The sequence below is a fragment of the Dermacentor albipictus genome, chromosome 1, assembly GCF_038994185.2.
Source record: "Dermacentor albipictus isolate Rhodes 1998 colony chromosome 1, USDA_Dalb.pri_finalv2, whole genome shotgun sequence".
NCBI classification, from domain to species: Eukaryota; Metazoa; Arthropoda; class Arachnida; order Ixodida; family Ixodidae; genus Dermacentor; species Dermacentor albipictus.
In genome coordinates, this window is record NC_091821.1 from 516221889 (window position 1) to 516234145 (window position 12257).

At 47.0% G+C, this 12257-nt stretch overlaps 1 protein-coding gene across 3 annotated transcripts in view; it reads left to right on the forward strand.

Moving 5' to 3' along the window:
• The window catches only part of LOC135912446 (dual oxidase maturation factor 2-like), a 513017-nt gene that overhangs the window by 382495 nt on the left and 118265 nt on the right, over window positions 1-12257 (forward strand). For all 3 annotated transcript variants that reach the window (XR_010567670.1, XR_011511602.1, XM_065444889.2), the window contains exon 6: window positions 3819-4030. Coding sequence is in view for 1 of the 3 variants with exons in the window: in XM_065444889.2 (XP_065300961.1) it covers window positions 3819-4030 (212 nt within the window). In the remaining 2 variants the exon portion in view is untranslated. The remainder of the gene's footprint in view (window positions 1-3818; window positions 4031-12257) is intronic.

Genomic DNA, 12257 nt, shown 5'->3' on the forward strand with positions numbered 1-12257 from the left:
CTGAGTCCCAAGCTCGCATCAGCCTCAAACGAAAAATAACTTCCAGCGTAGCGGTCGAAGTGCGAGACGCTAAAGAAATTAAGATTCGCGCCAAGCAGCATGAGACCTTGACGTCACTGCCATTTCCAGTTAATTTTCTGGCCTTTTGGAGGCATTATATGAAATCCTTCCAAAGTTTCCCTGTCGCCCTGATGAAGATCAAGGTGCGCGATATACTGGATGTTCATAAAATGGGGCAACTTGTGGGTAACGTGAGCCGAAGGTTTAAGTAAGTGGGTTAGTTACGCCTCTCTAAAAACACTTGAAGAGCTGTAGAAACGTATATCACAAACCGCGTAGGAGGTTTGTCCAATGGCCGAAAATAGAGAGTTTCAGCGTGGCAGGTATTTCAGTAAACGCAAACGGACTGGGCGTTTTGACGGAGGAGTGGAGGCGCGAACATGAACAGCCTGCACGTCATACCAACATAGTGGCGCAGTGGTTAACGCGACAAACACGCAGCCGATATTGCAGTAACAAAGTCTATTACACTTTGCTTTTGGTGTAAATTTTCGGTAACAACAGGATTACGCCGCTGACGAAAATTGACACCAGTAGCAAAGCAAACTACACTTGGTTGCTGCAGTAGTATCTGTCCTCGTCTGGTTGAGTTCTGAGCAACCAGTTCACTGCACGGAGCAGGGCGTTCACCATTGCGCCTCCGCTCATCGGTCAGAACTACCAGTCCACTTGCATTTACCGGAATAGCGGCCACACCAAAGAGCTCTTGAATCAGAACAAATGTTACGGCGCTATGCAGACGAAGACAAAGTGAGACACAAATGACATATACGGGTGCAACTTCCAACTGCTCATTCACCTGAAACCATGCAATTTCATACAAGAAACCTAACTAGAAAATAATCACAGTAGAAATACACTGACAAGGGCGATAGGAGCTAACACTGCTCCTCAGCCAGTGATCTGAACTGAATTATCATTGCAGGCTCATAGGCGCACGCCTGCATTACAGGCGGAAGCCGGGTATCAAACCAATTGGGGCAGCATAACGTGCTAATCTTGGTGACGATCACAGGCTATCTTTTATGAATGACATTTCTTTCTCACCTAATGGTAGTGACGGCATGTCAACACACTTGCTTTCTTCTCTTTTTATTAAGAAAGGCTCTATTATGTCCCTTTCAGTGCGGTTTCTTGCTTTCCTTACAAATGTCGGTCTGTACAGGAGTGGCACACAACCACAGCGCTTGCAGTGGTCTGCCATGTTGCTGATGACCGGTAACCGCTGTTTTCTCGCTCGATCGCTGAAATGCCGGCCTGTTTGTCCCTGCCGCACTTTAGGATAATATTGTAAACCACATCACTAACACAATCGGTCTAGCGTGTGACATGCTTTTTAGGCCACGTAGCCGGCAGCTTATTCGCCATCAAAGGGTAAATCGTGACCAGTTTGCAAGGGGTGGAAAACACAATGCGCAAATTGAATCTGGTTACGACCTTCTTTACATTGTCTGACAGCTTATGAACGTACGGTATTACGTGCGTGCACACTTTTCCTTTTAATTCTGCACTATTTCTCCTTCTTTATCCTTTGCGGGAGGCTTTCGCGGACACCCGTAATAATGGAGGGAGAAAATCGAGCGTCTTGCAATCGTGTAATCTGATTGCTAAAACCTCAAACAAGATTGTGCTCACCCGCAGTGGTCGCTTAGCGGCTATTGTGTAGGGTTGCTCAGCAGGAGGTTGCGCGATCGAATTCTGGCCACGGCGACCGCATTTCGATGGGGGAGAAATGCGAAAACGCCCGTATGCTTATATTTAGGAGCATGTTGAAAAAACCAAGTGGTCCAAATTTCCGGTGTACCCCACTATGGCGTGCCTTGTAATCAGATTGTGGTTTTGGCACGGGAAACCCTATAGTATGTAAGATTGTGCTAGGCACGCGTTAGCTATTCCCCTCTTGATCAGTTTAGAATGTGCGTTGTCAGCTTGTACTAAGAAATGGGACTAATAAACGCATCCTGCCATCTGTATCGTCCTCACCAATCGTCCTCGTGTTTTAAGCGCCTTCACACGATCGTCTTGTCAAACCAACTTGCCAAACTATGTGTACTGCTTAGCACCGTAACTTTTGTTTTTAAGTCATGAACCAACTAGCTCAGCAACTAATTTTGTTAAATTGTCTCTCTAACAACCCAACGTAGCGGGAGCATTTTCATGCATGATGCGTGTGCAGTGTCAAAAGTGCTAGGTAATTACAGTTGCGACAAATTCACCGACGGCTACAACACGCCCTAATGCAAAATTTGAGCGCAGCTTCATAGGTGTTTTCATTTCGCAATATATTGGCTTGCGCAGACAGTCTGTCTCGTGCGGCAAGTTGAAAACGATGCGAAGTGTGGCGCGACTGCCTCGCCAATCGGCAGATCGCGAGAGACAGCGCGTGGGGGACATGCGGGCACCATTCACAGCAGCCGCCCCAAGCAGACCTCCCCTCATGCAGCGCTTTGTTTCCATCTGTGGTATCGGTGGCGTTATCGGGGAACAGACGACGCGCTATACTCTGTCCCCATTCCGCAGCCATCGTTTCTAGAGCCCGTCTTGCACGGCACTACGCGTTTCGCCTCACGCGCTCGCATGCCCTCATGCTACCACTGCACCCTCCTCCTCCTCGCGCTCCCTTCGCTATCCTTCACCCCGCGCTGCGCTCCGCCTTTGGTCTTTCATCCTTCGATGTGCTCGTTCACTCGGTCACGCTGAGCAGTTCCCACGGCGACGCTCGCCACAGGAATGGGCACCTAAGAGCTGTGCTCTAAAATTTATAAGCAAGTGTTCGAAAGTGCCATACGGCCGTTCTCAGCTACACAAGTTTCCTGGTGTCTCCTGAGAAATGTACGTCACACGGAGTTTACACTTGGTCAAAATGGAGCGCGTGGCTAACTGCATGTCATTAACGGTGGATTTTTAACATGGGGCGCCTAATTAGAATCGTTGGGAATAATCACTGAATTCTCGTATTTTTCCTACTTTCATGCCTGCAACGAGGCTCGTAAGTGGTTTTCGCGGCGCTTCGTGAACTGAAGAAGGCAACTTCTTTGAATTTTGTAAAAGTGAGGGCCGTGTTATGGACAATGTTTAAGGAAAATGGAAAAGCAATAAGTTACGACTGCATGCACTCCGGAGCGTTTTCAGTGTGTTCTAGCAGAAGCGCGAGCTTTAGCCCGCTGCCCTAGCATAAATAAAGAACCTACTGATATCTAACTTTACAAAATGCGGGATCGTTATAGAAGATTAGTACGTGAAGTGACATGCATGTGGATTAAGTAAGCACTCTGCGCAAGATTCATTTTGCAGGGCTCGAAAGCGTTTTACGATTGCTTTACGCTGCAATGGTACAATGTAGCATTCTATCTTATACGCACTTTTTACACTAGCTTATTGTGTCTCTCCGTTACTTCTTGCTTTTCCCAGTCTAAGTATTTTATCGCTCCCATTTATTCGTTTGCGGCATCTTTGTGCTTACGTACTTCTGGTGAATGATATATGATACTGGTGAATACAACGTCGATGATGTGATGCTGCTGTTGTGAAAGTGACAGTCCACTTTGACACATTCTTTCTCAATCTTACCTTGTTTCTGATATGTGCATGAAAATGAGGCTGAGTCAATCTGCAGATTGCTGGGGCCTCTGGGTTGCAGGTCAAACATCTGGTCAACCCAGCAACACGGTCTGCTCTTGCTATACACGTGGTGTGCGTGAGATGCGACGATACAATACTGTTGTGCCAGTTAACTTCCAGTGGGATGTGATTTGCAGGACTTCCCTGGCGCTGTGGCTGCTCATGAACGTGCTGCTGTGCGCCGTGCCCCGGTATGGCGCCTACGCCATGCAGCTCACCGGCGCCGTGATGCTGCTCAGCGGCGCCCTCTACGCGTCGCTGCTGCCGGCACGGCCACTGGTCATCCCCTTCGAGGGCGGCCTGCTCCGCTTCACCTTCGGCTGGTGCTTTTGGGCAGTGCTCGGAGCAGGCGAGTATCGTCGTCTTTCTCGGCACCATGTGCGCCTTCGTTTTGCCTGCCAGTAGCTTTTAGGATTCCCAGCCATGCACCACGAATGCTTAGCGCCATTTTCCTGATAGAAGTACGGAAAGGTTAAACACAAAAAAGCGTGGCCCGGGGAAGAGCAACCAGAGTTGCTCTTCGTGCGTTCGTGCTTTAGCACTCTGATTGCAAGCACCAGACACGTTGAAGCAAAACGTCAGGACTGCGTGAAGAGTTCAATAGCAGAGTTTCTGAACGGTAACGACGTAGTTGGAATGATTACGGCATCAATCCAGAGTTTAAGACAACCGGAGTGTAATGGCACATGTCTTCATTGATGGAATTGCAATGGAATCGGAACTCAGGATTCCGAAATGCAGTTGGAAGGCATTGGGCGCGTTGTCCCGGAGTGTTACGTGTTGATTTTCTCAGTGGCTATGGTGTTGGGCTGCTGAGCACGAGGTCGTCGCCTTAATGCCGGCCACGGCAGCCACATTTCGATGGAGGCGAAAACATCCGTGTATTTGGATTTGGGCGCACGCTACAGAAACCCAGGTGGTCCAAATCTCCGGAGTGCCACACTGGGGCGTGGCTCATAATCATATCGTAGTTTTGGTACACAAAACCCCATAATTTATTAGGTGTTGGTTCTAGGTGATAATACACCACTGATAAATTTGCCATTTTTGATAAATTAGACTAGGGCAATTTATTACATTTCTCAATTTTTACAATACGGCGCCTTCAATATTTAACTTTAGTTGACTACCTGTGCCGCGATAATTATAAACAGCACGGTATTCTGTGCTTGCAACACTTCTGATGACCTAAGCAGAATTCTTCGTTACCATCTTTACGTTCGTTTAGACGTAATAACATTTGCCTTTGACTGACTTTATTGAAATTTGGACAATATATACAATTGTCCAGGTGAAGAGGGCTACAGGTGACACACATGGCCACCTGGCTAGGACCTAGACACGCTGCATTCACGCAGGCACACTTTCGACATGGTAAGTGACGAAGTGCAAACAAATTCATACAGGAAGGCTACAAGAGTTCACATACAGCAATATACACAAGAAAAGTACACCTTACATTTAAATCAATCTATTTAAATATTGGTAATAACTACATACATGTTCACTTGACAAAAAAACAAAGCAAGGAACCCTAACTGTATCTCCTAAACAACAATAAAAAAGTGTCCTCTTGACAAACATGCTCAAAACAAAGGAAGAAATGCTAACGGGCGCATACAGGATTAGTGAGAGTTACCTCTTTAAAGGGACACTAAAGCGAAACAATAAATCAGTTTAGATTAATGAAGAATTGTTTGAGAACCCTGCATCCAGTCATTTCAAAGAAATAGTTTGATTATTAGATGAGGAAATGAAGGCCCAAGTATCAGTATTTGAATTTTGCGCCGAAACCCCAGCGCCGGTACATCAGCGTGACGTCAGGGATCCCAAAGTATATTTTCGCATTTGGGCCGCGTTGGCTGAGTAAAGGTTACCGAAACTTGCCATGTTTAATATTTGGCTCCTTTAGAATACAATGTAGTCAATTTGTACCGCTGTATGTAATTAGTAGGCCTTAGAAGATGCCATCAATATCCAAGACGTCAGAGCCACCAGGTGCGGGAACTTAAGTAGGCGTCGCCACCCGTACTTCGTTCTTGCGCTTTTTCTGGCTTACCAAACGTCTTATCGTTGTAAGAGCGGTGTTTTGGTGCTGTAGGACGGTAATTTACTGATGCAGAAGAAGTAATTTGTCACTGTAGTATCCCTTTAACGTTTAGTCAAAACGTAATAGTGTCTGTATCTTAATTAAAGATTTATTTAAGGATTTATGTAGTTTAATTGCTTTGTTTTAGTGACCTTCTTATCACTTAGCTAAGGAGACGAGCTGGCAAGAGTTACTCGATGGAGCGAGAACATACTTGACGTACGTCAAAGGTATGCAAGCCAGAAGCAGCCACGTCGCAAGTGCTTGCACACTGCGCGAGTCCGTGGCAATTTGGAATGCCCGCCATGCTTTTTCGTACACTGTCGGGTATCCAGGAGGCGTGATAACAGCTGGTCCCGAGGGTGAGCTCAAGAATGGTGCCCGTTTTTATTCCAGTAAATGTGAAACCCAAAAGGCAGCAGGCTTTTGAGACTCCATTGGGTCAACACTGATTTAGTGCGGTAGCTGCAATCTGCATCGACACTGCCACCTTGGTTTTCTTGCCCATATTTTTAATTGATTGCTCTCACCCATAGCAGAGCACGGTAAGCATTATCTTGTGCTTCTATTTACTCCAATATTTATTAGTTAGCTAAATTACGGGCAATAATGACCTAAATAAAATGCCACCATGCGTGTTGGCTCTCGTGTTTAAACAAAATAGTATCTGAGGGTAACTATCAGGTTGCTGAGACGGCAAAAGTACTTTTTTGTCGCGTAGATACAAAAGTGAATGTAAGCAAATGAAATCATTTGGTTTATAGGATTTGTACGAATTGAATGCACAAGTTGACCCCCTCGGAAAGGGAGAATGATCGAACTCTCAACCATTTGGAGAAGTGTTTGAATTACGGGGACCTCCTCTCTCCGCAATTTAGGGGGAATGGAACGAAAGGCTGGGAACTGCATAACTCTTATCAGTAGTGCATGACTAGCTGAAGCCACAAATAAAACTAACGCAAACGCAAGATTTGGGCGCTACACTTGACAACTGAATTTATTGCACTACGTTAGACAAAACAGAAATACACTAAAATGAGCCTTAGCGCAAGTTTCTAGCTGTCTTCTGGTCCTCCAGGGGAGTATTGCGCTCGGGGTACCCGTTCTCGTGTTCTTTGAGTCATTTCTGCAACAATGGCATCATCGAGCAGCAAACAGCTAGCCTAAGAGCAATTTATGTTATGCGCACGAACACGCTTTCTGCGTTTTCAGATTACACCGGTAAAGTCGAAAATCACTGGCTGGTAAAAAAAAAATGATGATTCAAGAAAAATAAATATTTCTGGGTCTGCAACTAGATTCTCAAGACCGCTTCGTGCCTACGTTCGAGGGGGAAAAAGGCTGTTAGAAGGTGAGAAAATTTATCGTGGCAACAAACTTCGCTCACAGCCTGATCATCAAGTTGAGGTTGTTAATTAAACCGACGAACTGTTATCCATAGTTAATGAACCAGACGCGGAGTGTGCTCTTTTGCAGGATGCGCACTGAGAGCTTGTCTTGCTGCGCCCCGGCAGGCGCTGCTAAGTCGGTGGGATGCCAATATGCGACAAAGGTCGCGGTGACTTCCGTTCTGTGCTTGACGTTGTTGACGACAACAAGTGGTGTAAAGGTGGTTAACAGCTTCCGAGAGTTGTACGCGGTTGTTTCTCACTGCTGAGTTTAATCAGCAAGACATTCTTGTTCCGCGCTCATATCGTGAACACCACAGAAAGATGGCAGTACTTTGCTGGCAAGGCCTGCACTGTTTAAGAAGTTGTTCACACAGTCCCTTTCAGAGCGATGGATGCCAGATACTCGCGCTTACATTCATGCACGGCCCGCGCTTCAGTACGAATACTGAGAGGCACTTCACCATGCTTCCTTTTCTAAGCCAAAGCCTGGCGTCACGACCAATTCCGACATTAATAAATAAGAATGTACAGTCGCCCAAATCTTTAACTGGTGTACGGGAGCGGCGACTTTTCCGGGCGTCAGCGCCGTATGACGCGGCGAGGCTGGAAACAGCCTAGTAGACGATGGGCCTAGCTGAGCGCGCTTTGTCCGCATGCGCTTAGCCTCAGACTGTTTCCAGCCTCGCCCCGTCAAACGGCGCTGACGCACGGAAAAGTCGCCGCTCCCGCACACCAGTTAAAGATTTGGGCGACTGTACAGCATAATATACTAAACTATAAAACTACATACCCTACAGTTATATTCAGTAATGTTCAGTGCCGTTACTGTGGATGTACTGTCTTGTTTTCCACTCTATACCTTGTTTACAAATAACCGGTTAGAATGTCGGTAAAACTTAAAAGTAAAGAAACCAAAACAAAAAGAAAAACACGTGCCATTCTACTGCTGGGAAGGGAGATTAGCAGCGAAGCTGCTTACACAGGACATAGAGGTGACACAAAATTTAGACCAAAAGTATGAGATAATTTTATTTCTCTTGAGCAGTGATGGTGGTCATCCCGAAGAAAGACACACGCGCACACACTTTTATTTTAATCGGCGGTCTTGATCGATGGCACACGAACACAGACATATTTCCTGATCGGCGGCACAAACTTACATTCATTCTAGATCGGCAGCACCCAAACGCAAACACACGTTTTCTTGATCGCTGTGCCTTAGTCGGTGGTCATAGTAGCACCATGTTCGTATCATGCTCTTCATCTTATGCAAAAGTTTATACGCCTCACAACGTGCATATGCAGTTATTGTTTAAAAGGTGGTCATCGTGACGATGCATGTATACGCGCACAAACTCTCTTATCACCTCTGTTATGACATGCGTAAGCATTTCTATGCCTACCCAACGATAAATGTGTCCATCGGAGAGAGCGAGTAAACTTTATAGAAAACAACACACACGCGTAGGCAGCTCTTTCGCAGTGCAGTGGGCAGTCCCGTCAGTCGAGGAATCCAGCGGCTTCAGCTGCCCTTCTCGCTTGGTTGACCAGGTCATCCGTCGAGTCGGAGTTGCACAGCGCTGCCACCCGTTGCCGTGTGGAGGGGTGTGTTATGGGTGTGAGCTGTAGCTTGCATTGCGCGAGCCCATACCGCGTGATAAAGCGTTCCGCAATGATCGCAGTGGGTGCATTTATGGAAATACAGCGCAGGCTGTTTTGCGTGGTAGAGACTCAAGAGTGGATATTTGTTTGTTTTCAGTTTCCGCCACATTACCGTTTGCTCTCGCGTCAGAGCATTATGACGCGGCAGTAGTGTTCTTCGTGAAAGGCCATATTGTTGTATGAAATGCGTGTAGGTTAATGGTATGGGCTTAGGGTGGAACTGCTCGGCGTGCCCGGCTCCCGGTGTGCAGGCGCTCCGACGTAGGCGTGTGCCTGCTGATTGCCGCGTAAGGACTCATGCCCCGGAGTCCACAAGATTTGTATGTAAGCGGGAGCTGGGGCGCTCCACTAAGAATGCGATGTGCGGCTCTGGTATTTTTGCCCTGGAAAAACTTCTGCATGCCTTCTGGGAGTCCGTCAGAACTATTACGCGCTCTCAGTGCTGTCTCGTCGTGATGGCTAACGCTATCGCTAGTTCCTCTGCTTCTGCAGAGCTCGCACTGGAAACCGACGACCATTTATTTAGGTCCCGTGATTGCCGACTACGCTGGTGAAAAATGCGGTTCTTCTTGTGGTGCTGGCAGCTTCTACATACAAGACATTGGGGTGATTTTCATACTTCCTTACGAGCACCTGCGCTCGGGCATGTTCCCGTCTGATGTCGAAGTTCGGGTTCATGTTTCTAGGAATTGGCGAGACGTGCATAGTTTTCTGTATTCGTTTTGGAATTTTTGTCAGTGCGCTGGTCTTACGTACGGGATACCCAAGACGTTTAAAGACGCAGTGTACCGCTGTTGTGCATTGTAGTCATTCGTTTTGATTTACCAGGTGGGCCTCTATAGTTTCCCGTGCGTTGTTTTACACCCCTGTCTCCTTGAGGCGAAAGGTAGCCGTTCCGCGTGGGAGTCCGAGCGCTTGCTTATACGCCTTGCGCATGAGGCAGTCGAGTACCTCCACTTCCCCATTATTTAGATATGGTGCCGTGTACGCAATGCGGCTCACAATCAGAGCCTGCGCTAGTTGGATCAGGTCCTTTTCCTTGAGTACCGTCTTCCTACTCGTAATTTGTTGCATCATGCGCAAGATCTGCGGGATCGTGTGTCGTAGTTTCTGTATGGCGCATCCTCCGGCCCCGTCTTTTTGTAAGTGTAAGGTGAGGATACAAAGTCTGTGCACATTGGGGATTTCCCTAGGACCTATTCGCAGGTGGATGGTTGGTGCCTGGGTTGTTGATTGTTCTCGTGAGCGCTTCTCAATTATGAAGAGCTTCAACTTCTCCAACGCGCATTGCAGTCTGCTTGTCTCTGCGTATCTTGCTGCAACGTAGACTGCCTCTTGCAACGCCTCTTGCAACGCCTCTTGTGGTTCTCTTATGGACCCTCCAACCGTCCACATCGTGATGTCGTCTGCAGACGACATGCCTGATCCCCGGCATTTTCTCGTGTTGCGCTGGAAGTTTCATCATGACCATGTTGAAAAGTATCGGCGACAGCACTGCTCCTTGTCGCGTTCGTTTATTAGGTCTCTCTATTCGCTGTGACCTCACATTTTCCCAGCCCTGTTGTGGCTGTACGATCTGTGAGGAAAGCCCTCACGTTTTTCCAAGTTCGTCGCCCTCAATTTGTGTCGCTGAGATTTGCCAGTGTGGCTTCGCACCCCACGTTGTCAAAGGCCCTCTTCAGATATAGTGCACGAATTGCTTTCGGGCAGCCACGGCGTTGCTGCATTCAGCCCTTCTTGAGCTGCAGAACCACGTCTTGCGTTGATACTTTTGGGCTGAAAACCAAACAACGTGGTCGGCAGGAGTTGATGTTCTTTGATGTGCGTCTGTAGCCTGTCTAAGATCACGCGTTCCATCAGTTTACTGATGCGAGACGTGAGCAAAATGTGTCTTATGTTATCCAAGCAGGGCATTTTTTTCATGCTTTGGTATCCGCGTAACGTCCGCATGCTTGAATTTCTCCGTCACGTTAAGAGAATGAATGGCGTATACCGCCGTAAGCAAGAAAAAAAAAAGATTATATACCTGGGAGTCTACTGATATTGAAAATGGTGCCAAGTGATAACTAATCTACTGAAAATGTATATCCAAGTGATGAGGCGTTTAAGATTTTGCATAGAATGAGGCGAATATGCATTCAATTCGGGAGCTGAGCTTTTCGCAAGCAGATTTGTTGACGGACACGAAAAATCCACAGAACTCTAGCCACAAACAGCTTCACTTTAAAAAAGGCCGAGAACTCATTGTGCCGTACGGAGAGCTCTTCTCAACTCCGACACTTGTGGAAACAGAAAACTCCGAAATGTCACCGCCGATTTACACCCGCGGAATATGAGCTTTGAAAACCCAGAACCTTCTGTTAATAAACAACTCAGCCCCTTTGCCAATCTTACGAATACATTTTTTTTTGTGCGGTTATTTTTTAAAGTTTAATACGGCTCGATTACTATACTTCTAAAATGTCTATTTCACTTCAAAAGCAATGTAAAGATTTCACTAGCGTACTGCCGGTATAACTCATTTATTGCTACATTCCTCCGGCCAAGGTTGTCGTCTTCTTGTCTTAATTACCCAGCTGGCGACGTAGATCGCCACACACTCTCAATGGGCTGTCCGATTGAAGCCTTTTCAACTTTTCCACTATGTCTTTGGTAGTATATTGTCTTCAGCAGTCCTTGTTGTCTAGCTGTCTCGATGACGTTGTAAGGTCCTGTAAACGGCGTTTTCAAATCCAGTCCCTTTCGGACCAGAATCCACGAATCTTGTTCAATCTCGGGCATCTTTGTGCATTGTCAGCGGTCAAAATTCTTTTTCATTGTCGCTCTATATTTTTTGTCGCTGATGAGAAATTTTGGGCTGTTCCTTTAGATCAATTTGTTTCACTAAGCCCAACTCGTGGTCCACTGGCAGCCATGAGCTCGTTCCGAATGCCGCAAAGTGTGGGCTGCATCCCAGGCCTGCTGTATATGATCTGTTGAGATGTGCAACAGCGGCTTCCAAGGCACATTTCCAGCCGCCTTTGGATTCGGGGTATAATTGTCTGTACATCTTCAAGTCCCTCATCACTCGCTCTGCACCGGAATTCGCTTCCGGATGGTAAGCTGCTGGGAAGCGAAGGGTGATATTTCTTTTCTCAGCCCAAAGTCGCAGTGTTTCGCTTTTAAAGGCTGGACCATTGTCTGCGACGACGACTCTGACGTTCTTGAAGCGTTCTCGTTCTAGTAATATCACGCAGTTTGCGTCCTCCGTTCCAGCTTTGGCGGCTACAAAACACGTGCACTCCTCCGCGGCGAGAAGGAATGCTTGCGTCCTCCTAACTCCCTCCCTCTTCTTTTTGATTTTGGCAAAATCAAGATGCACAACCTCAAAGGAGATAACGCAATACTCTGGCAAGACCATCCTATTGCCTCTAAGCTTGTACGCGACTTTAACA